Source organism: Carassius gibelio, chromosome B23 (assembly GCF_023724105.1).
Source record: "Carassius gibelio isolate Cgi1373 ecotype wild population from Czech Republic chromosome B23, carGib1.2-hapl.c, whole genome shotgun sequence".
In the NCBI taxonomy this organism is placed as follows: Eukaryota; Metazoa; Chordata; class Actinopteri; order Cypriniformes; family Cyprinidae; genus Carassius; species Carassius gibelio.
In genome coordinates this window covers 25894554-25921941 of record NC_068418.1, presented here as the reverse complement: position 1 = coordinate 25921941, position 27388 = coordinate 25894554, and the positions used below count along the sequence as shown (strand labels likewise).

Here is a 27388-nt window from a genome sequence, read left to right as displayed (position 1 = left end):
TTAAAAATTGTTTTTGTAATCCTAACAATTCGTTCATTTCTAATTATTGGGGGACTTAATCGTCCCACACAATACTGGAGGTGGTTACAGCCCTGGTACAGACTGTTGAAAAATGAAAAACATTTTTTTTTTCTCTCTCACGGACTTGAAAAAACAAACAAAAAAAAACCCTCTCTCCAGAAACACGAGGTCTGAATGTCCTTCTCACAGCAGCACTTGTGTGCTGTACTTCCTGTTTGCTGTGATCGTTTTAGTGTATACTGGCTTCACATCACCCTGATGAGCAGAACATGCTCTGTGCCCTAAACACACATCTAGAGATAGAAAACACATGGTTTCAAATAAACTTATAAACACGTTACAGTCAACATGAAGACAAAACAGACTGTCCCTGGTCTAACTTTGAATGATTCATCAGTGCACATTATTCTGAATGAAAAAAAAAAAACATGCTTTTCTGATGTTGTCATCAGTGCCTCTTGTTTTCCAGCCATGTTCATATGGAGACACGTTTGAGAATACAGTCAATTACTTTGAGGAAAAAAAAAAACAGTGGGTGATGGTGTCGTTATTGTTAACTAAAAATATTTCAATGATTGAAATAATTGATAAAAAAATGTAAAAAAAATTACCTATATATATATATATATATATATATATATATATATATATATATATATATATATATATATATATATGCTGTTTAAAAATGCAATCTATTATATCCTGCTAAGGAGCTGACTGAAAGCCGGAGACTCCACAGACTAAAAGGTTTGACTAAAGGTTTTTGTCTTTATGCTCAACTTAAGTGAAATAATGAGCATATTTCCACTTTGAGAAACTCGTTTTGCTCTGGCCTTGACTGCAGCACATACTTGAATAAACGGAAACACGCCCACAGTGCGTCTTTGTGTTTACAGTGGCATCCACCAACCCTAATGCTTCTGCAAACAGGTTAGGCTGCACTTCAGTCAAAATTAATACATTTCTATAAAAGTAACGGATAATGCACCATATGGTAATGGTAACGGAGTTAATTTATTAAAAAAGTAATGAGTAACAATACTAATAACGTGTCACTGCCCAACACTGGACAAACTGACTCAAATGATTCGCGAACCCGCTACGAACTCCCGAACTGACACAAATGATTCGCGAACCCGCTACGAACTACCGAACTGACTCAAATGATTCGCGAACACGCTACGAACTCCCGAACTGACTCAAATGATTCGCGAACCCGCTACGAACTCACGAACTGAATCAAATGATTCGCGAACCCGCTACGAACTACCGAACTGACTCAAAAGATTCGCGAACCCGCTACGAACTCCCGAACTGACTCAAATGATTCGCGAACCCGCTACGAACTCCCGAACTGACTCAAATGATTCACGAACCCGCTACGAACTCCCGAACTGACTCAAATGATTCGCGAATCCGCTACGAACTCCCGAACTGACTCAAATGATTCACGAATCCGCTACGAACTCTCGAACTGACTCAAAAGATTCGCGAACCTGCTACGAACTCCCTGACTCAATCTGAATTAACAGTGAGATCCGTGCTTCCTGATGGGAAAAGGTAAACAATAATTAGTGCATCATTTCACATACTAGTTCTAATGTCAGTGTGCAATAGTATAAGAACATACTTTATGCAATAAGCAAGTATTTAATCTCAGCCAAAACTGAACAACTGCTATCAATGTCCAGGTCATCTAAGATGCAGATGTGTTTGGCTCTTCACCAGTTTGGAGAAATGTAGCATTCCATGCAGCGAATGGGTGCCGTCAGAATGGATTACTGTGATGTTTTTATCAGCTGTGTTGACGGCACCCATTCACTGCAGAGGATCTTGGATGGCAGAAGCACATTTTTTTTTAGCATTTGCAACTTCAATTATTTTAAATGCACAAAAAAAATACAAAATTCACAAACAGAAGAACTGGCATCACTCTCAAAGAGATTCAGACGTTTATTAAAAAACAACACAGTCACATTAATAAAACTGATGCCATGACTGTCAATCAAAGCAGACCTTCTGATGCAACCCTAAGGCACATGATGGAAGCACAGATTTCACAGTATGCATGATCTTGACTTTATTTATCCAATATTTTCTGGATTACAGTGTGAGCTTTATGAGGAATGTTCAAGCGTTTGTCTGTCTCCATGAACACAGTGACGTCTGATATCATTTAACAGTCCATCGCTTGCTTCTGTCTTAATCTGAAGCCTTATCTGTGTTTGATGGCGCAGGATTGAGTCCACAGGACTTCTGGCTCCTTTCCATCACACGTTAGCCTGACTTTCACTCACACTGGAATAAACAGCAGTGTTTTCTCCGTGCACGTTTCCCTGGCTTGAACTCTGACCTCTGGCCATGCAGGAGTCAGTCTGTCCTTCGTTGTCATTTCTCTCTTGAACACCATCATCTTCTGGAAGTCCAGCGCTGGAATCGATGTTTTCCTGGCCTTCATGAGGAGGAACATCAGACGTCTCGTCTTCACACTGACTTCTTCCCTCATCAGTGAAAGTCTGAGTGCTGTCATCTTCTCCAGGAGCTTGAGAAACCTCCATCGTTTCTTCAGTTCTCTCTTTGTCTCTTTGAGTGTCCTGGACACTGTGTTGAGGAGGACAGTCCTTCATCTCAGCTTCTTCATCACTCTCATCCTCCTCCTCCTCATGCACGGCAGCTCTCTTTTTGTCAGTGACAGCTTCATCCTCTTCATCACTTCGGATCTCTCCTTCCTCCAGCTCCTCGTCCTCGGAGACTCTGTGCTTCTTGGCCACGTGCACAAGATCGTCTGAGCGAGGTTCAGCCGGGGAACATGAGGCTCTGCTGATGCTCGCCGAGGCAGCACTGGGACGCTCTAGAGGAGAAGAAAATTAAAAGGTGATTCATCTAATTAAATCTGATTAATAAATCTGTGCGAGCGGGTCTGTGGAAGGTCTAGAGAAAAGCAAAAAAGTTAAAACAGTTACGTGTAAACAGTAAAAAATAAATAAATAAATTTAAAAAAAAAGATAAGAAACTAAGACGGGCTAAAATAATAAAAAAATTACTTAAATATATAAATAATTTTTATTGTATTGAATACTAAATAAGAAAAAAAATCTAATAAATACAGAAATATATATATATATATATATATATATATTAAAAAATGTTAAGATTTAATATTTTAGACCTAAATTAATATTTAAATAAATATAAAAAATAACAATATAAATGACTACATAAAAACATAACATTAAAGTGAATAATACATCTAACAAGGGACTGTTTTCAAAAAAAAAAAAAAGAAAAACTATTTTGATGGAAATGCTAATATTTTCATATATTTAACACACACACACTAACACACAAGCTCACACACACGTTCACTAACACACACACTAACACACAAGCTCACACACATGCTCACTAACACACACACACACACACACACACACAAACAAACTAACACACAAGCTCACACACACGCTCACTAACACACATACACACACACACTAACACACACGCTCACTAACACACACACTAACACACACGCTCACTAACACACACACACTAACAAACTAACACACAAGCTCACACACACGCTCACTAACACACACACACACACACACACGCTCAATAACACACACACACTAACACACACACACACTAACACACAAGCTCACACACACGTTCACTAACACACACACTAACACACAAGCTCACACACATGCCCACTAACACACACACACACACACACACACACACACACACACACACTAACAAACTAACACACAAGCTCACACACACGCTCACTAACACACATACACACACACACTAACACACACGCTCACTAACACACACACACTAACAAACTAACACACAAGCTCACACACACGCTCACTAACACACACACACACACACACACACACACTAACACACACGCTCACTAACACACACACACACTAACACACAAGCTCACACACACGCTCACTAACACAAATGCTCACAAAAACGCTCACTCACTCACACACACACTTTCATATATTTAACACACTCACACACACACATAAGATCACTAACACACACGCTCACTAACACACGCTCGCACACACACATTTGTTTTTGTGTAAAGTGTGTTCATCCCATAGGCGTAATGGTTGTTATAATGTACAAACTGTATATTCTATCGTCCTTCACCAACCCTACCCCTAACCCTAACCCTCACAGGAAACTTTGTGCATTTTTACTTTCTCAAAAAAACTCATTCTGTATGATTTATAAGTGTTTTGAAAAATGGGGACATGGGTTATGTCCTCATAAGTCACCCTCTCCTTGTAATACCTGTGTCATACCCATGTCATTATACAGAGTTGTGTCCTGATATGTCACAAAAACAAGAGCACACACACACACACACACACACACACACACACACACACACACACACACGCTCACTAACACACGCTCACTAACACACGCTCACTAACACACGCTCACTAACACACGCTCGCACACACACACACACACACACACCTCTGGCTGACCTGCCACAGATTTCATCCCAAAATCAAAACAAAAAAAAGTTCTACCCCTAATATATACATACATATACACATGTGTGTGTGTGTGTGTGTGTGTGTGTGTGTTGTACCTGCTCTGAGAGTGAGGTACTCCTGACTGTGCTCCTTCAGAACCACAAAGACTTCTGGGTATTCCACGATGGTCTTCTGCATCAGGTTTTCCTGCAGACTCTTCTTCAGATCCAGCTCCAGAAACCTGCCGAAAACAGCAGGGACACGAGTCAGAGAGGAAGATATTCACTGTATCACCACACACTGGGAACACACTTCCAAGTCAATTCAATTAAAAACGTTTTCATTGACCTCCGCTCACCAAGGCTGTGTTCATCTGATTAGAAATACTGTCAAATTCTGAAATATTACTACTATTTAAAACGTTAACTTCTCTATGTGAATCTGTGTTAAAGTGTAATTTATTTCAGTGAAGCTCCGCTGTATTTCCAGCATCATCCTCCAGTCTTCAGTGATCTCCAGAAATCAGAATTAGAAACATTTCTGATTATTATCAGTGTTGAACACAGTTGTGCTGCACGATATTTTGATGCAAACCGTGATGCATTCGATCTTTCAGGATTCACAGATGAACAGAAAGCTCAGTGTTTATTTGAAACAGAAATCTTCTGTAACATTAGAAAAGCCTTCACTGTTACTTTTAATCAATTTAACGCATCCTCCATTAATAAAAGCACCAATTCCTTTTCAATCACAGAAATAAATGACATTACTTCAATAGAAAGCAGTGTATTACATGTGCACACATGACCGATGCAACTGAATCAAAGTTCTGAAGCGATTCATTTGAACTGATTCACTTGTGATTCATCCGTGTTGATGTTCTCTGGTGATGAACATTCCCATGACATCACGCGAGAGGAAGCGCTCATGTTTTGGCTCCATAAAAAGAAACCGGAGGCTAAATCCACTTTCATAAATCTAACAATAAATAAAACAACTAATAAATACATTTAGCATTATACAAATTTCTGAATATTTAGCTTAAAACATGCATGGGGAAATGTTCCTTACGTTAAATTAAAAAAAATGTATAATAGAGTCAATAATATAAATCCGACATTAATTAAATAAATGCAAGCAATTATTTAGAAAAAAAAAAAAGTAAAGCATTTAACTTGGAAAATAAAAACAAATCGTAAAAAATTTCCTCTGCAAAATATTATAATGTGCAAACTATTGTTTTTAATATATCTAACGCTGAACGAATATTTAGATTTGAAAAATGTAATGGTTACAAAATGTAACATTCTTAGGTAGAACAACATTTTAACCCTATAACGTCTGAACTTCTAAGGCTCTAAATGAGTTTAACTGTTAAACCGGTTTCACGCTCCATCTCCTCGTGTCTTCTCTCTCTGAGTGAGAGTTCAGAGTGTTTTATCAGTAAAAGCTCTTCTAGTGTAACTGTACAAGCTTCAGCTTCAGCTCGTGTCAGATCTTGTCTGATTGTGATCCAGTAAAGGTCAGAATAAGGTCAGTAATATCTCCAGATTAACTCTTCCTGGACTGAAGCAGCTCAGCTTTACTTGATTCTCCATCAATCATGTTCTAGAGTCTCAGATCTGATCCTCAGGATCTTTTGAGGAGCTTTACTTTCACTGTTCCTCAGCGGAGGAATGATCTTCACAAGCCTCCGGAACATCTCACATCTTCTGAGGAGCCTTGATTTCTCCAGCTCTAGATCTCTGTGTTATATGTGCGGATCATTTACATCTCATCTCACTGACATATACAGATCATTTTATATCAATATCTGCTCTACTGTTAGAAAGATCACATGTAGTTCAAGATGAAACCGTTCTATTTACTGAGTAAATATTGACCGTGAGCGATGAAAGCTGCTTTTGTGAGTCCTCTGAGCTTCCAGAGAAGAGATGTTTGTGGTAGAGGACTGAAACAGTTTTCACACGAGAGACATAAACCGATCATCTGCTCATATACTCATCCACAGGTTTTGGAAAATGTCTGAATCACGTCACACAGACGTCTGAAGATGTTTGATCAGCCATCAGAACTGTATCTGGTAACTTCTACAGTGAGAAATATCAAAACAATTACACTTGGACTTTAAACAATCCAGAAGAGTCTTTGGCAGTTTTGTGTAATTGCTGATATGCTTTTAAAAGGGTGATAAATCTTCCAGTCATTTTGACCAAATAGACCATGGTGCAAATTAGATGCAAAATAATTTATATAAAACAAGAAATCTGCATATTTATTGGAATATTTTTTTTTTTTTTTTTTTTTTTTTTTTTAAAGAGTTATTTACATTTCTACGACTGATGGTAAAGTCTGTGATTGCTGGATATTTTTTTATTTATATATATATATATATATATATATATATATATATATATATATATATATATATATATATATATATATATATATAAAATGTTATTCTGTTAATTAACAAAATGTATGAATTAACAAAAATAAAAAAACATTTATTCATTAATAAAATAAAATAAATTCAATTAAATAAATATATGAATTTTGGGAAAAATAAATAATAAATTAGAATTAACTAAACTGATAAATTGGTTAATAAACAAAATAGAAGTAAATAAATATAATACATGAATAAACATTTATATACGAATACAATTCATAAATTAATTAAACCATCACATCAATTTGGGAACCAGGCTAACAAATAATAAATTATTATCATCTAACAAAATCAATATGAAGAAATAAAAAATGCATCATTAAAATAAAATTAATTAATAAATAAATACATCTATTTAATATATAAAGAGAGAGAGCCACAGTAAAAAAGAAAAGGAAAAAAAGAAATCAAACAAATCATTGAATAATTATAATATATAATAAAAAAACTTCCGTTAATAAATAAAACATTATCAAGTGAAAACGTACATGAAAAAGAATATTAATAAATCTAAAATTTGACTGACAGAAGAGTCTTTAGGCTATTATGCTTTCTGAACCGCTGCTTTCTCACCGCTGTCGTGTTTGTTGTGTGTTTATGTCCTAGCGTATGTTATTACCTGAGAGAGTTGGGCTGTGTTTCCTCTGACTTCAGAAAGACTCTGATGTCCTCTGGAGGACTGTGGACGTAGATCTTTAGCCTGAAAACACAACACACAAGAAATCAGCCTTCTCCAGATGAAGAAACACTGTACATTCACGTCTGTGTCCTCACTCGACAGGAGGGTGTGTGTCGATAAGCTTATAGTGACACACATGAAAAATGCCTTTAAACAGCAATCGCAACACGCTTTACTTACATAACGTGACTCGATCTGTCTGGATACAGGAATGCACATTAAGAAATTTAAACAGTGTCAGTTTTGAACTCGTGTTGACTTGAACGCTGAATGTACTCGTATAATGCATGTATGTATTTCCAAATTCCATGTTAGTGTTCCTCAAATTTTCCTGGATTCCTTTAAATGGTTTAAATTAAATTCCAAAAATTCTAGAATTACAAAAAGCATTTCCAATCAACTGAACTTTAACAATTTAATATTATATTACAATTTTATCAATAACAGTGGGCGTTCATTTATTTATTTTATTTATATTTTGTTTTTCAGAAACTCTGTTTTGTCTGTTTTTCTGGATTTATGATTTAATTCAAATGTATTATTAAAAACAGTTAAAGTTATTTTTTAACCATTTTATTTTTTGGCAAACAAAAGTGCTGCACAACAGATGTTTATGGTTCAAATAAAACTAGGTAAGAACAGTTGTGATTATTCCTAAAATAAAAATAAAAATATTATTATTATAGAAATAAAGAACATACATTATTATAATTATTATGATTAATAATATATATATATATATATATATATATATATATATATATATATATATATATATATATACACACATATATACACATTATTAATAATAATAATTTATATATAAGAAAACTGTTAACTGTTCAAACTTGGTTGAACTTAAAAATTAGCAAATAAAAAATCCATTAAAAATTTATAATTTTTTCTAATAAAATATTTATAATACAAAAAAAGCACTAAAATAAAATTTATTATTATTTTTATACTGTAAAGTACATTCTACTGTACTCTATTTTTTAACCATTTTATTTTTTGGCAAACAAATTGCTGCACAACAGATGTTTATGGTTCAAATAAAAATAGGTAAGAACATCTGTGATTATTTCTAAAAAAAATATTATTATTATAGAAATAAAGAACATATATTATTATAATAATAATAATATATATAAATATATATATATATATATATATATATATATATAATAAAACTGTTAACTGTTCAAACTTGGTAACCAAATTCATAAATATATGATAAATTAAACAAAAAAATAGCAAATAAAAAAAATCCATAAAAAATTGATAATGTTTTATAATAAAATATTTATAATAAAAAAAAAGAACTACAATAAAGGTTTATTATTATTTGTATACTGTAAAGTACATTCTACTGTACAATAGTAATTTATTTCTGTTGCAAAAGTCATATTGAACTATTTTGGCGGATTGCAGTGAAGGCCTTTATATTTCTGAATCTGATGATATTTTTCTCAAATTAAATGGTGAAATGGTTACAGACACTACTCCAGATCACGGTTTGGTTAAGTTACAGCCCCACTTTTGTTTTATTCATCCAAACTCCACGTTACAATGACCTCCAAACATGCGTTTCCATTGTGTTCCTGAAGCCGATGGTTATCCTGATAAAAGCCATCGTTCAGGCACACGAAGGCATTCAGATGGAAGCGTGGAACATGTTCTGACAGATGATTCCTGAAATATAAACAACCCAGTCGCCGCTCTCGATGTTGCGTAACACACGGAGACGAGGGAGAAAGACTTGGACGTGATGTGCTGTCCGTCAGGAGACCAGAACATCTGAGAGCGTTTAGGAGGAGCGCAGTGGACTTGGTTTGTTAAACACAACTAGCTACAATTAAGAGGGTTGTGGGATCGGAAGAGATTGGTTCGTTTGCTAACTGTGTCCTCGTCTGCCAAGATTGTTTCTTCATCAGATCTGGAGAAATGCCATTGTTCTCTAATGGGGGTGAATGGGTGCCGTTAGAATGGGAGTCCAAACAGCTGATAAAAACTGCACAATAATCCACAACACTGTCTTGTGAAGTGAAAAGCTGTGTGTTTGAGCTTTAAAACAGCTAAAATGGTGACAAATACACATTGTGTCTGCATATGAATTAAATATTTAAATTAATAAGTTGTATGGCCCTATAACACCGTTGAATTTTTCTCAAAAATACATTTTTTTTCTGCTTTATTTTTTTGTGGACCAAAAAAACTTGGGAATTTTTTCCTGGAATTAATTTTGGTAGTCAAAAAGCAATTTGAACTAATTGATACTTAACATGAAATTCTTTAATTAAACACCAATTTATTCTAGGTTTAACAAAAGTTACATTTTGTAGGGTCTTAATTTCTCTTAGAGTCTGCTTTTCTGTTAAAATTCAGTTTTAGTAATCAAAAAGCTTGTCGAACAAATTAAAATCATGAAATTTATACGATTTAACAAAGCTGTATTAAAAGGTTTAACTAAAATGACATTTCCCAGAAATTCCATGTTTTCCATTTTAATTTTTCTGGATTCAATTTTAATAGTTCAATAAAATTGTATTACATATAATCAACTGAATTTATAACTTAATACTTAGCCACTTAACAACACTTTTTCATTGGAGGAACCTTATTATGGACTCAGCTTTTTGTCTTCTCCAGATGTTCACTGATGGACTGACTGTGGATTATTGTGATGATTTTATCAGCTGTTTGGACTCTCGTTCTGACGGCACCCATTCACTGCCATTGGCGAGACACGGATGCAATCCTACATTTTTCCAAATCTGACAAAGAAACAAGGAGTAAGCTTACAGCAAATGTTAATTTCCAGGTAAACTATTCCTTCACAGGTAATATTGGACTCGTCTGTACATGCTTAATGAGTTTCTGTTATGAATCAGCACTGGTCTCCGGAGGAAAAGACTTTAGCTGTTGAATGTCAGCAAACTCTCAACCCCTCCCTGAAAAACGGCTGGATTAAGAGCAGAGACGCCCAACTCTATTCTAGTGTTGTTTGTGTGGCCTATTATTGTGTGGTTTATTTCTAACTCCAAACCGCAGCTTCATTTCTACTTTTAAGACGTTTTGTTGATCTGCAAGTCATGATAATGACGCGCTGATCCCTAAAACCTTCTCATGAAGAAACAATAGCGAGTAAATGCTCCACTTCATCATGTTAATTATCAAGTCATTACTGCATTTCGTGGAAAAGTAAAAAAAAAATGAATCTGTCCCAGTTTTCCGTGTGAGTCTGACACCAATAAAGGGCCAGACACAATCTCACCAACTGACAATGTTGCACTTACGCCACATTTCAGCCGTAAAAAGTCACCGAGATCACATTAAACATCCGAAATGAGAAGCAGACGATCAAGAAATGGGAAAATGTCACATGGCCACGATCAGCTCGGTGTTACTTCACCGTTCGTCATTGCGACACGCAAGCATAGTTCTGCAGTCCGAGTCATGTGATGCGATTTCCATTTCTCCTTTCTCTTCGGTGTGTTACAAGCTCTTGGTGCGTGAAGAAGATCTGTGAAGTTGCAAAGACTAAAGTCTCAAATCCAAAGATTCCTCTTTCAGCTCAGGTAAAACTGAGGACAATGTTAACGGTCTTTACATTTATTTTTTAAAAAGATGAAGCTGGCGATTATGGAAAGGGGTTTACATTTCCGACGAGTGCTTGTGGTGTTCGGCCAATCACAATGCACTGGGTCAGCTGGCCAATCAGAGCAGACAGTGCTTTAGGAAGGCGGGACTTTGTAGAACACGATGCATTTGAGAGAGGCGGGGCATAGAGGACAGACAATAATGTACAGTATTTGAAAAATAATGTGTTTTTTTTAACATTAAAGCATGTCAACATATTCTGTTACACCAAATTATGATGTTTAAACAAAGCATCTTATGCATATATCATATACTATAATTCTGGTAGTGGCAACCGCATTTGTAGAAATTCTACAGTGTGTGTAAGGAACTAAACTGAACTAGTTGTTGAAGTTAAGCAGAATATCTCAATAGAAATCAGAATTTTTTTTGTAGTAAAGTGTGCTCATGGTCACCAGATTGGGAAAATCAAGTAAAAGACCGGCTAGAAAACGTATAGGGGGGATTGAAACTCTTGAAATCTGGCAACCGACTCATGAGGTGTTGACGAAAGCTGGGTGTTTTGACGAGATGAAACATACTTTTGCCGCTTGACTGGATCTGATTCTGAAGGATGAATGTAGTTGTTGAGAATCTGGTCGAGTTGCTGGTTATCAGGACACCTGAGGAAAGAGAGAACCAAATTATGAAGTCAAACTAAACTGACAGTGCTTCCTCAAATTAAAATGATGTCAATATTTATCCACCCTTAGGGGATAAACATCATTCTGTAGAAACATCATGCAACACTTCTTCATTCAATAGTTAAAAGCACTTGTTGTTGTTGTAAGGTTGTACAGTATTGAGATATTTACATATGAGCTTCACAGTTTACTGCATAGCAGATATAGATTTTATATAGATTTTTCTAATATATATATAAAATTAAAATCTTTTGGGTCCATTTTACAAAGTTTTGGGTCCATCTCAGTTAAAAATCACTGTCCCATGACTGGCAGACAAGAAACAATATGCATTATCAATAAATACCAATGAGTCATATGGCTTATAGTAAACCTTCTGTACTCAACTTAGTCATGTCTGGATTTCACATTACTCCCGCCACACGATTTATTTAAAATCATTTGTCATTTTGACATTTTTTCCATTCTGCTTGCCATTTATCCAATGAACTACTCATTGATTTTTTTTTTTTTTTAAGATCTTGGTTACTCGGAAATGTTCTCCAAAACATCTGGGATTTGGAATGATATAAAGGTCATTATGATGGTTTTTGAGAGTAAATCCTTAAGGATTTTCCATTTTTGATGAACTATTGGCTTGTGACATTATTTGTTTTATTTTTTCCCAAATACAAGTTTTATTTCATATTAATGGTGGAATCAATTAAGTGGGTTGAATTATGAATTAATCGATTACTAAAATCATGAAAAATTATTAATTAAAATGTAAAAAAAAAAAAAAAATCCTTTTTATTGTAATGTTTCCCATTAAAATTAAATTTTCTCCCAAATCCGGTTTTATTTTTTTCAAAATTCAATGTTTCCCATTTAAAGGGTAATAACAATTAGATTTTCTCTAAAAAAAAAATCTTGTTTTTTTTTTGTTTTTGTTTTTTTAATTCAATGTTTTTCCATTTTGATTTTTCTGGATTCCATTTTACTGGTTTTACTGGTTTGGTAAACAACCAAAAGCATGTCTAATTAATAAAAAAAATATCAAATAAAAGTTTAACAAAAGGCATTTTTACAGCCATGTGAAATCCATTAAATTTATTCCAAAATTCCATGTATTCCATTTTAAATTTTCTGGGTTTCGTTTTAATGGTTACATTAAATTTAAGAATTAAATTAATGATATCTGCATTATACTATTATTCTGTCCTCGTTTTCTGCATCAGGCAAATCCCAGAATCCTCAAAGCACCAAATAAACACTTCTGAAACACTAGAGAAAAGAAGGGCTTTTATACCTCTCCGAATAAACGGCGTCGCTCTGAGGAAAATGGATCTTCAGGTGCCAGTAGATCCGTCTTTCCCTGCAGGAATAAAACCAGAAGCTTGAGTTACGCTTCCCAGAAGCCCATCGGGAGCTCATACCACACTATATGTGATCGACTCACATCAGATCGATGGGATGCACTGAACTCACAGATGACTAGATGTTCAAACAGAAAAGCTGGTGTTTTTTTCCTAGAAGTTTCGTTTGACAGCCAGCAGCAAATGTGTTTTTCCAGTAAGGAACGTTTTATGTACGACAGTAAATGGTGGACAGAAGCACAGGCCTGTCTGGCATCAAACATCACTATTTACTGGAACAACATGTTGGCGCGTCGATGGGCCAGCGTTGCTAATGTAATCGAGAAGGTGTGCTTTGGGAGGTAGTGAATCGATGCTGGGCATCACACAGTTATGATGACGACAATTCAGCTGGAGCTGAACCGCGGCTCTGGAGCACACACAACAAAACACGAAGGCTTTCTTTACCAGATCCAAAGTACATGAAACCGCGCTGACCGCTTCCACAGCTGCTGCAGAGAGTTAATGAAACATGCATCAGCGCTCGATTGAGTCAAGCTTGGCTCGGTCAGCTTCAGTATGAGGATGAACAGATGAAATACAAGCTGGCCACGATCCCATTCTCTGTGCCAGCCGCTTCTGCTGAAGACTCACTGCACTTTATCCAGTTCAGAGTCAAGCAAGAAACCACTCAGCTGAGTGGAGAGCGAGTTTATTCAAATGAGCAATGATGCCAAATAGAAACTATAAACAGGATAATTAAATCACAGTTGGTATGAACACTCAGTGAGCGGAGGTTGTCTAATGGTTGCCAACCAACGCAACTGCAACGATCCATCAATATTCAATGCAACTTGTCACACTAATAGAATACAAATGATCTTGTGTTCACAGTTCACCAATTAAAATTTCCCAATGTTCAATGTTAAAATAAACCATAAATTAAAGAGATTAAAGACATGAACTGAACCAACCGGCTCTATGATTAAACACAATATTACTCATTTTGATTTGATTAAAATATATAATGGGGGAATGAGCGGTTATCCATCAAGCACAGCATATGATGTAACTTAAAATGAATGGGAAAAAAATATAAAACTATGTTGGTTATAGTACAGATACAATATATTTTAAGTTCATTGCACAAATGCATATGTATATAATATTTTTACAATATATTTGCACATTTGTTTTTGTTTTCCAGCAGGATCAGGAGTAGTGCAGCAGTGCTTTATAAAAAAATGTATTTAGCAGACACTTTTTTTTTTAATCCAAAGCGACTTACAGTGCATTCAGGCTATCAATTTTTACCTATCATGTGTTCCCAGGGAATCGAACCCACAACCTTCTCTTACTCGACCAATTGAGCTACAGGAACACATTTATATCGATTAACAGCGTAAGAGCTTATGGTAAGTCTTTTTTTTATTAGTAGTTATTTCAAATTTTGAATAAAAATGGGGAAAGCATAGAATATAACTTCTAGAACCAGACTGTTGCATTGAATCGCAGTTCATCCGGCAGATCGTAACACCATGACTGTTTGTTTGATGAGCTCTTAACATGACATGTCTCTCGTTTAACTCTGCATGAGTCAAAATGCTCCAAAGGTGGAATAAAACACTCAGCGCCCACTTATTTTCTACATGTGTCACGAATGACATGACTAAGATGAGAAGAATCACATATCGTCTGCCAGCTCATCTGCTTCCATCCAACCCCGCGTGCCAATCCCAGAAAGAGCCTCCGCCAGGACTTGAGCGTGCACACCAAACCAGATGGCACGGTTACACAACCAGGACATTTTATCAGCTCCACCGAAACGCATGCTTCTGAAGTGAGATCAGATGTGGAAGTTATTGGGAGGAGAGTTTGGATTGAGTTCCCAGCCTGGGGTGGGCAGCAGGTCGGGTGGAGGTTTGGTCGGAGCGCCGCGGTGGAGGAGGGTTTCTAACACAGGTGTAAAGACGCTCCCTCCAGGCAAAGCAATTTATAGGTTTGCTTGGGCTTGGTGGCCTGATGGAGCTCAAGGTGGAGGCGTGGAGGAAATACCAGGTGCGGAAGCATTGTTACACCTCCAATGGAAACTTTTGTGTGCTCTAGTGGAAAAAGGGATTTTATTCCTCAACATTTTTAGCTTGCTTTCTAGTAGAACTGACCAAGCACTTTTAAATCAAGATACTTCAGTATCCAAAATATCATATCTTGTTTGCTGAGAAATGGATTAAAAATAAGTTTTATAATTTAAACTACATTAAATATCTAACAATGGAGCGAAAAAAAAGAAAGTAATCTGTGTCTAAGAAATCTTGCTGGTTAAAGGCCCATTCACACCAAGGATGCGAACTATAACGATAAACATAATTCTAAAAATAGTTAAAATATATAAAACTTCCGGTCATTGGAAATCATTGGGATCACTTTCAGAACTATTTATTTTTTCAGCTCTTGAATGATAATATTTGCCAAGTCAAGGATCACTTAACTTAAATCTGAATGGAATAACTTGATATTCATACAGAAATAAGGCATTGAGACATTTCTATGGACTTTATGACGTGTTTTGACCAATTGTTTACGTAATCCAAGAAACTGACTCAAACTGAAAGCGCGGTTACATTTTTTTATCTTCTTTCTATTTGAGTTTTTAATATATAAGTTTGCACTCATCCAGAACGCCCCAGCAATCACACAGCAACATGTTAACCATCAATCAGAACTTAGCAACGGGAGACAACCACCCCAACCAAACAACTGCTCAGTAACATCCAGAGGCATTGAGAAACAAGAGTTGTGACACTCCTATAGGCTTCCATAGGAACGGAGGAATGCAGAAGTAAAGCACGTCATGGAGCAGCCAATAGCTCCAGCATTGAAGTCCATTCATTTCAGTGCAACACTCGCTGAAGAACACTCCGAAATCTGGCCAGTAGTAGTATTTTTACAAAGTAAAATTCACGGAATTTAAACAAAAACAAATGTATAAATACTGCAGGCCCCTATTGTTCAAAATGATGAGGATTCTTCAGCGATGAGCTCAGGTCATCCCACTTATTCACCTGTTGTAGGCCCTGGGCGAGGAAAAATCATAAAGTGCTTTCACACCTGGTTAGCCCTCAGCTACAGCTCCCATCTGATCGATCACGTCCAGATCTTTTCTCAAACTATCAAGAATACATATGCATCCACAGAGAGACAAAACACCCTCCTGTTTCTTTAGAGAGAAGCACTATGCTTCCTATTTATAGGTTGTTGTGAGCATACACAGTGTATTGTCGGTTTCCTTCATACTTGAAGCCAGAGGGCGTTTTATAGACGTAATAAAACAACTGACTTTCCAGGAAATCCCTAATATAAACAAAGACATCCAGCTATCCCTGTGATGGAGTAACAAGAAGAATAGAAACACTTAACTGTTTTCCCGAATAGCAGCAGCACATTTCTAAAGTAATACTGTATTCATAAAACAGTTCAGTGAAGTACTAATAAATATTAGGTGCCTTACATTTTAGACTATATTATCAATCATGACTATTTTGCTCTATTTTGACACCGAAAACACTTATAACTGAATGAATCTGCATTTTATAACAAATCAGTCTATGAATGACTCACTTATCAAAACATTCACTTTTTTATTCATTACATAATTATTTTATACATAATATTTTGTTATATTCCACTTTTATTACCTAATTCCTATGTATTTGTGCACTATATTTGTAGATTCGTCTATACTGGACGCTACTGTCACCAAGACAAAAAATATCTGCCAATTTCCTTTGGAAATATGTATTTATATCTGACCCCCTAATTTAGTTTAATTTCTCAGAAAACAAGGCTTCTCATCATATATCATTTTGAATGTCAAGTAAAATAATAAACGGAGCAATTTCAATAGGGTCCTCGGCCCTAAATATCTTGATTCAAGACATTTTTAGATATTGCTTCGATATTTTTGTTTAGAGGCTCCCAAATTGGCACACACACAAAATATAAAACAAAAAGAGGCGAGCTGTCTAATAACCATCCACACAGGTTTTGTGGTTCATTATGATGCTGGATACAGAAGGTGATGAGGATTCTTCAGCGATGAGCTCAGGTCATCCCACTTATTCACCTGTTGTAGGCCCTGGGCGAGGAAAAATCATAAAGCGCTTTTAAAACACCTGGTTAGCCCTCAGCTACAGCTCCCATCTGATCGATCACGTCCAGATCTTTACTCAAACTGTCCATGTTGCAGAAGCCAAAAGACATCGAGCACTGTAAAGACCCCATTTTTTTTTTTGATGCCACTTGAATGTAGGTAGGTTTCTGAAGTTTAAACTGATACGGCTTGGAAATGCATGATTTCATCGCGACAGACATGACAATCCAAACCAAACAGATGTTTTTAGCAGAGTATCTGAGGTACGAGCTGTAAGCTGTTAGTTGAATTTTCAGAAATGTGCTTTTAAACCCTGAATGAAGACCTAGAAATACAAAAGCATACACACATCCCAAAAAACCCTAGCAACAGGCAACCGCCCAAAGCAATTTAGTATTGAGCTGGTCAGTTTTGCACAGGGAAATGGTGATCACAGTATCTTTAAAAACTGTACTAAAAAAATGTAACAGCTTTAACAGCCGAATCTGTTCAAAGTCCCCAAGCGGTGAAGTCTGCGTAGCGTCTAAATGCCGACACCGGCGTCCTGAACGTGGCTAATGGTGCCAGTACAGAGAGAAAACGAAATGACCAGGCGATCGGTGTGAAAGAGAAAAGCCAGATGCTATAACCGTACACGGCGACAGCAAAACACCCAAAAAATTACCCAACAACGGCACAGACAGGAAAAATCCTGGGTGTCCCCACTGTAAACCCTGCAAGCACAGGACACCCTGTTCCATCCGCGTTCCTCGAGATGCCAAAACGAACGCTGTTCATCATTTACTAAAGAATTCGTGAATTCTGCAATGTGGCTTGTTAAGGAACTGACAGCGATCCTCAAGAGAAAGCACACGCAATAGGTTTACAGTGATTTAGACTCATGCAGTGGCAGTAAAACCTCATCTAGAACTCATTCCAGCAGTAAACAGCACGCCAACAAGAAACGTCTTGGAACACAACTGAAGCGGTGAACTTTGACCCAACCGCGCTGCCATCGTTCAGGTACTTGCCACATGCGTCCGAAATGTGTCGCTAACCTTGTGCAGCGCTCAACATCTGCTTCTGATATTGTGTACTTGGTACATTCGGAGGATGATTTCTCTCCCGCATCTGTCCTGCTTCTGTCAGTCGAGCATGAATGAGATTCAGTTCAATGTCATCTGTATCTAATGTATCTAATGTAATTAGATCGTACTGCACATAAACATCTGCTATACGGCTTGACATATGCTTTCAGACAAATAAGTTCTGATCCACATTGCAGCTTATTTTGGTCAAGACATGGCCACTAATAAAAGAACTTGTGACTGACAAGTTAAGCAACCAATCTTTGTTTTGATTAATTGTTAAGGGCAAGATCATCTGATATAGATTACGGTATGCAATGGAAATGAGGATACTATATTTGTAAACATTTTTTTTTTTAGCTTATTTCAGTTAATATCATAGCTAGAGCTCGGCTAGTACTGACAGTGTCACATAAACACGGTTGAAGATGCAAAAAGTGAAGAAACAGACAAACCGAGTACATTGAAAATAGCAGAGGGCCTAAGACAGATCCTTGGGGCACTCCATACACAAAAAAAGCTGACAAAATGGGAAACTAAGCCTTACTTCTCTTCTCGTTGACCTTATTGCGATTGTTGTAACTATACAGAGGTTTATTCATTTTACAAATTTGACCTCGCTAGTTTATTGAAATATCATGGCTTCGAGAATACCAAAACTTAACCCTCTAGTGAACTGACTAATCTATGCATTTCAGATGTCAATCACTTTAGAAGTGTAAACTCCGCCCCTTCCGTGTAATTTAATACAAGCTTGCATTCAGATTTGCTGCCATCCAATCAGCAACCAATGGACGGAACCAAAACCCCGCCCTTTTTTCTTCATTGATAAATTACTAAAATAAAAAATGGTATTTTACTCCAGGAAGCTGACAGCCAAGTTAAAAAAGTCTTAAAGCTTGCCACTTGTCCCAAAACAACTACATTAAATAATTATAATGCATCAGAAATATCAAGTCAAAAATATAGCGATTCATAATATCTGCATGATTTGTACAACATGACCCTAAGATGTGGAAATGTGAAATGCTAAAAGTTACAAATGATTATAATACTGGTTATTTGTGCAAGGGTTGTTCATGATTCATTAATCACTGATTATTTGTTGTTAATATTTTACCCAATCAGGAAGCGTAATAAAGCAAGCAAACAACAAATAACTAAACCAAATACGCTGCAGAACCAGTTCATGGTAAATTTTCATTTCAATGCAAATGCAACTTCTACTATTTGAACTGCACTAAGCTGAATGTTGACATCACTGAACATTTTACATTATTGACATTATTTTCCTATTTAATACTGTAAATAAAGCTAGAGTTGACTTTAAACATCATTATCCAAATGTTGCTAAATATAATGCCAATAAATACAGCTGAGATTGACAATACTGATAGTACACTACATTTCTAATTTCGCCACAAATTAATTTTATTTTACAAGCAGCCCGGCAACCCATTCAGCCAATCACAGGGCTCCTGGAACTCACTCGACCAATCACAAGCATCCAGCCAGCTACTAATGCCCTCACTCACAACAGCCAATCACAAGCACCCCAGCAACGCCACCAGCCAACCACCAGCACCCACTCTGCTCCCATATATGGAATGCAGTGATGTCATGAAGGGAGGTGTGGTCAATTAACCTCCTTCTCCTCTTCAATGACATTAATTACGCTTATTAAAAGAGAACAGAGAGTAATTATGAGCAGTCCAGGCTCTTGCAGTCTCACAGACTGTTCTGCCAGCTCTCTGTCATCACACTGAAAACACAAATTATATAACAGAATCCCATTGAGCAGAAGTGGTCAGGGTTGGTCATTAATCATCATCAGCTGAGAGAAAACCCTCCACATCACTGTCCTGACTGCACTTAGCAAGAGCGCCACCATGTGGCTCACAGCAGAACTGCAGACAGCTGGGCGATAACAGCAGGTTTCTGACTTAAATGCACAATGCATGAGACATTCTGAAGAAAAACATTTTTTATTATATAAAAATATTAATTATAAATATACAGACAGATAGAGAAATAAATTACATTTAAAAAGTATTTTTTTCATCTTTTCTAACTTAATATTTTGCATTCGTCAGTTTTTTTTATTTTTATGAATGTTATTATCTTTTGCTGAGCTTCTCGTCAAGACAGTCACAATGAAAATAGTGTGCTTTCTTATATCAAACTTTGTTAAAGTAGTATAAAATGTCTAAATATTAAATTATTAAAATATTAATAAATTAAATATTTTTTATTATTAAAATGATTACAATTTCTTAAGAAAATAAGATGACTACATGATGATGCACACACATTTTGATAATTAGATATTAAATAATAGTAATGTCATGCTGTTATGTTAATGATATTTAATGTTAATAGTATTAAACGAATATACAGACATTAAATAGCTAATAAAATATCATTTTAAACTAAATTATTATAAATAAATAAAAATGCATGACGATGCACACACCAAACTTTAATAATCACGCGTTATATAATAGATACTAATGTGTATTTTAATAAAAATATATTAAATTGCTATTATTCAAATAATATGCATTTACATTTATGCATTTTATCAAAAGCGACTTACAGTGCATTCACGCTGTTTATTTTTTTATTTCTTTACCAGCATGTATAAAATATAAAGTTTTCAAATTTAATGTAACGTTCTGATTATGTGCTTGAGAAATAAAACATTTTCTTAAGAGAATAGTTGAGAACTTGTATCTAGGACGCTTCATATGAGCTGCTTAGAATTAAAAAATAAAAAAACTATTTGACATTATAGGAGTGTGGTCTTCACAAGAAGACGAATCTTCCCAAACCCCGAGACTTACGCTTTTCTGAAGATGGTGCTGTTCTCCCGGTGTTTGCTGAAGACTTTGGGCAGAAGCTTCAGGGTGACTTTGACCTGTCTGGCTTTTCTGATCAACCACATGCCCTTAGAAGAGAGGAAGAAACAGCGTGTTTGCACCTGGTTTTGAAGTCAGCATCAGGAGCAGATGTGCAGAGCTCTCACCTCCTTCGGGTATCGATGGCTGCGGAGCAGGACGTTGTCTCTGTTGGACTGCTGTGACAGACGAGCCGTGTCCTCCAGAAACCTGTAATCTACAGCACAGCTCCTCAGTGATCACGTCCATCAGCGCTGTCTGTGAACACGGAGCAGATACTCACCGTTCAGCAGGTGGATCTCATCGAATTCAGCGAGAGGCACGAACGCCGTCTTGTCCCGAACACCGCAGCATCCCCACAGCGTCTTGTGCTGCTTGACGCAGGCCAAACTACACAGAAAACCAAAAAAAAATTAACAAAGAACACTACATACACTGTTATTAATTTATCAAAACTCATAACGCAGAGGTTTGATCACAGTGCTAACAATAACACTGAATAATGCCATAAATTTTAATTTGCTTGTCATTATACTATTATTATTTTGTTATTATTAAATTAATTATATCAAATGTATAGTAGTTATATGTTTAATTGGTGGGTTTTTTGTTAAATGTGAGCCAAAATCGTCACAATTAAGACTTAGACTACTTCAGTCTGTGTGCATTGAATTTATTTAATACACAAGTTTCACAATTTGAGTTGAATTACTGAAATTAAATTTTCCACAAAATTCTAATTTCTTGAAAAGCAGCTGTATAGTTTTATTATTTTAAACCTTTAAATGTCACTCACATTTTTAAACGTAGAAATGAAAGTGCACTATCCAAACTTTCATTTTTATAATGCATGAACAAAAACATTTTGTAACATGATTTTGATGTACCATTTTCATGGTAATGCAATATCTGATTTTAAAATGGGTTGATGTACAATTTCTAATGATAGAGGCAACTAAGCAGACTTTCTGTTTTTTTTTTATTTCTTTAAATAATAAATACTTTATAAACTGAGGAGCGTGTTAACACCGAATCCAGTGATGCATGACTTCACAACATCATTAAATTGATAGATCCAGGTGTGTGTGTGTGTGTGTGTGTGTGTGTGTTACCTGCAGGTGTGTTTCATGCAGCTCGGACATCTGTATTTGGCCTCTTTATTCTCACAAACGTCACAGCTGAAGAAGTGATATACAATATTAAAATGTAAATACATTATAGTACTGAATTATACGTCACTGTTCTTATTTATAACTGTACACAGATGTTTGAACGAATTTAACTTTACACAGGCGAACAAGACTAGCAGAAATGCGACACAAATGTAATGTTATATTCACAATCACTGTGATTTTTCCCTGTTTAGACTACAGTAACTGACCTGGACAAAGCCACCTTTCGCTTGACTCCTCTCCGATCATCATCAGCTTTATCGTTGATGTCCATAACCGGTAACATATTCAACACAAGAGAGTTTTTATATGCATTCATTCGATGCTCTCTCTGACCAAAACACTGAACGACCACGTGTGCTGCGCTCCACACGTGTCTGCCGTCTTCTGCGCTCTCTTTACGACAGTTTTCAGCAGTCGGAGTGCTAGAAGCTGAAAGAAAAGTCCGAGCGAAGAATTTCAAAAACACAAGAATGTACATATAATACATGTGTGTGTAAGAAGAGGTAGTCGAAGTGTTTAAAACATACGACCACAGTTCAGTCGAATGATAAAGTTTACTCTGTTCGACTTTAAGTTGTTAAACTGAATGTGCAAAACTGTGAGATGAAATATACACAAAATAAAAACACGGAAATGTGGGGTTTGTCCGTCCGCTGGTCCAATTCATTTTTAACTTTTAAAATATAATTATACCACGTAATTAAGACACCCATCTTTATTAGTTATGAGTATGTTGGGGTGTCACAAAACAGAAGGGAAGCAATGAGATACAACAGTAATTTCTAAAATATTTATTACAGTACACTGAGAAATTTTAACTTGAATGGTCTGAGATGCCTGAATGCTTTCTGTTTTCCTATTGAACTCGTGAACTGAACTGCTGTGCTCAAACTATTTAAAATATAGTTAATTAAGCTTCAAACTCAATCATAATGCACAATGTTTCCATCTAACACATATTTTGAGCTGCATTTCATATTAATGGAGTGGTTTCTGGTTACTTCACCTTGAAATGTTTGTAGATTTGTGTTGGATGTTTCAACATGAAAGCAGTTATCTTCGGAATAGAAAAGAGGATAGCTTATTTCAGTTAATATCATAGCTATAGCTTGGCTATTACTGACAGTGTCACATAAACATGTTTGAAGATGCAAAAAGTGAAGGAACAGACAAACCGTGTATATTGAAAATAGCAGAGGGCCTAAGACAGATCCTTGTGGCACTCCATACTTAACTGGGATTAATTGATTTGATTCCCCGTTTAAATAAACAAACTGAGAACAGTCGGACAAAGCCTGCCTTTATATATATTATAAATATATATTTTATCGACTTACAAATGAGGACAATAGAAACAATCAAAACCAACAAAAGAAAAACAATATGTAAGTGCAGTAACAATTATGTTAGCCCAACGCAGTACACATAGCAAGGTGTTTTACAGTATATTAAAAGAAAACAAGTACAGTAGATATAATAGAAAAAGAATAGGAAACTAGTCTTAGAAGCCTTATTTTTAATATTGAATTATTTTAAAGGAAAATAGGATCTATGTATATGCAGTGTTAGTTATATGCAGACAGACACAATGACAAAAAGGCCATTTTTATTCATAGAATTAAATAACTCATGAGAAAATTGGGATTAAATCATTTTATTTAATGTAAAATATTAGGTATTTACATTTTTCATCTTTGTTTTGTTTCTGTACGCACAAATAGTGACAGTTTTGATACTGTAATCATAAGTTAACAAGTGTTACTCTTCCTGTGTGTGATCATGTGATCTGAATCTGGCCAATTGCAGCTGCCAGAACAACATATGCACTCCCTTTGTGTGTTTATATACAAAAACAAATTTGACATAAATAAGATTTCGAACTAAATGGTGAGCGACCAGAGAGATCTCTGAGAGATATAATTTATTGGAGTACAGTATTTTTAAGAAATAAAAAGATAACATAAATAAACAAACATATAATGTCCAAATATACATAAGGGGAAAATAAAAAAGACTAACTCATTGCTAACGCTGAATACGGAAGCACCACGAAGAAGTCGACTGACCCTGACCTTATGGAAACACATTTTCACCATCGAAATGCAGTAATTGTGACTTTTATCTCACACATTTGGAGAAAGAGTCAGAATTGCAAGATATAAACTCAGAATTAGGGACATTTTTGTAGAAACGGCTTCCTTATGTCAGAGATGTCACAAATATCTCAAAAGATTGTTTTTAAATTCACATATTGATATCACCTGGGAACATTAAAATGGTTTAAAATAACAATGTCACTTAAAAATCCCATCAAGTATCCTTGTTCTTCGATTTCATGCATGCGAGATACTCGTGGCGTCTCTTTAAGAGTCACGAGCGAACTTTCTCCTTAATGTATAAAGTATATTAAGCCGATGTGTAACATTATTCATCAACACACTGTTCATATAAATTAGGTTTGTTGTGATCGAAATGACCAAACGCAAAAGTACAAAAGAAAAAGCAAGCACAAACAAACAACTTACGGCCAGAAACATACCGCACACAAATACACCAATGCAAACCATTGACTGATGTAGATAAATTATGCATCCTTGTGTTTGAGGTGTTCAAAGTGATTTTAACCGATGTATCTCTCTGTTGCTGTTTCCATCTAAAACTTGCAAAGAAATTCAAATATCACAAAAAACATTTGTGAATAAAATGCTGTTTCTGTACCATGTTTGAGCAAACAAAATCTCAACTTCCCGAGAAACTGGCGAAAAGTATCAGCAATAAAGAGTTGCTGTAAATGTGTTTCCATCATAGTTTATGTGCATATTTTCTTACTGAACAATAAAGTAGCCACCTCAATAATAATTTCTGCACATTTTAAGATTTAAATGCAGTTCTTGGAGTCTACATTCATTATTTCTATACGATACCCAATTTGTTACATGTGTTTAAGTTTTTTATGTAATACCCATTTTTTGTAAGATTTTATGTGCTTCTTGGCATTTCCATTCAGCATTTTTTTCATATGAAACCCCAATTTCTTTTAAGATTTTACAAAAAAAATTTCCATTTCCATTCAGCTTTTTTATGCAAAACCCACATTTTCCACGATTTTATGCATTTCTTTCCATGTGCTTTTTGCAAAACACTAATATTTTTATGAATTCTTGGACTTCTTGCCGTTTCCATCAAGATTTTTTGACATTCCCCAAAAGGTTCAGATTTTTATGCACTTTTTTGTGTTTTCATTCGAAATGTTTAATATAATACCCCCCACCCCCTTTTTTAATGTAATGTGCTTTCTTGCTTTTCCATCAAGCATTTTTTTTATGTGATACGCCAATTTTTGTTTTTGGATTCCATGCACTTACTGTCATTCCAGAATTTTGTACACTTCTTGGTGTTTCTATTTCATATGATGCCACTTTTTGCTTTTCAATTTTATGTGCTTTTTGGAATTTTTTATTTCATTTATTTAAGATTCCATGCAGTTACTAGTATTTCCATCCAAATGTTAAAGATTTTATGCACATCTTTCATAAAATGTTTTATATATATATATATATATATATATATATATATATATACACACACACACACACACACACACACACACACACACACACACACACATGATACACATGAAGCCCCAATTTTTTACGATTTTATGCACTTATTGGTGTTTCTATCCAAAAACAAAAACTGTCTATGGATTAACTACTCTAACTCTTTAACTTGCTCAGCAAGGTGGCCTTTAAACTGCACCTCCAGCTTGATTTAAAAGAAAAACTGACTGTCGGGACAAATCTCTAAAACACAATGATCATCAAACGGAGTTTGCATTTGTGTCCTTGCGTAGAGTTTGTTTCGGGCTGGATGCACCTGAACGCGAGCACCTGTACGTGAAGGAGGTAGAGCACCGTCTAAAGAGTCCAGGTCGGCCTTTTCATAGTTTGCTAACAAACATCAACCACACAATCTGCAGGGACTTTACCCGAGACTCTGTGCATGTTTGAAAAGGTCAAATCCGCACCAGATAATACACAACAGCAGTCTTTCAAAACACTCGGGTTGGAGACGAACTTGGTCTTCGGTGGGGTTTGTTCACTGCTGGTCTGATTTAAGCATCAGGACCGTTTCAAGTCCTTCAGTGATCTCACAGGAAGCAAACAGGACCCACTTCCACGTGCCGCTGGTCTCCTGGACGCGAGGGATGGACACCTTGAATGTCCACGATGGGAAGCTGCTGAGTGCCTTGGCTTTGAAACAGGAATCGTGACAGATGCCAGCTGCCATCACGGATCTGTTCAGACAAACAGCCAAACATCTAGAACCATTCTCTGGAAAATACATCACACTGGGTCCAGATTGCATTGGTAATAGAAAAAAATACAGATAAATGCAGACAAAAATATTAGGCATGAATTTAAAATGTATGTATATGAATAGCATGCAATATTAGCAACATACATTTGTATTATACAGTTTTAACAAACGAATAAACTTGTGATTCATATTTGTCATGCATAAATTAAATGGGTCAGATTTCTGCAACTATATGCATCTATTTGATTTGATCTGAATAAATGCATTTATTAGAATCTGCATAAATCTAAAACAATTGCATTTAATCGGTTGAAAAGTATGAATTTGACTAGCTCTGGAATACGTAATATTGGGTTGAATCACTGAAGTGAAACTGAGTATTTTAGCCGTGTTCTTGGTATCTCTTGGTACATTTTGGATGATGTAAATAATGTTTTTTCACAGACTGGACATTTCACTTCATAAGACATCAATATATGGTCTGGAGCCACAG

General features: G+C 35.8%; 2 protein-coding genes across 2 annotated transcripts in view; both read right to left on the bottom strand.

Moving 5' to 3' along the window:
- Nucleotides 1-1959: 1959 nt before the first annotated feature.
- Nucleotides 1960-24598, bottom strand: znhit6 (zinc finger HIT-type containing 6). Its single transcript, XM_052594371.1, has 11 exons — nucleotides 24595-24598; nucleotides 22782-23004; nucleotides 22513-22578; nucleotides 21684-21790; nucleotides 21529-21617; nucleotides 21347-21450; nucleotides 13241-13306; nucleotides 11851-11931; nucleotides 7610-7690; nucleotides 4655-4779; nucleotides 1960-2875 (listed from the first exon to the last, which is right to left on the bottom strand). The coding sequence occupies exons 1-11, from the start codon at nucleotides 24596-24598 to the stop codon at nucleotides 2295-2297; spliced, it is 1527 nt and encodes a 508-aa protein (XP_052450331.1). The 3' UTR covers nucleotides 1960-2294.
- LOC128011791 (collagen alpha-1(XXIV) chain-like) overlaps nucleotides 24214-27388 on the bottom strand; it is a 91663-nt gene continuing 88488 nt past the window's right edge. Inside the window, exon 60 of the mRNA XM_052594513.1 lies at nucleotides 24214-26872. Within this exon, the coding sequence (XP_052450473.1) occupies nucleotides 26726-26872 (147 nt within the window). The 3' untranslated portion in view covers nucleotides 24214-26725. The remainder of the gene's footprint in view (nucleotides 26873-27388) is intronic.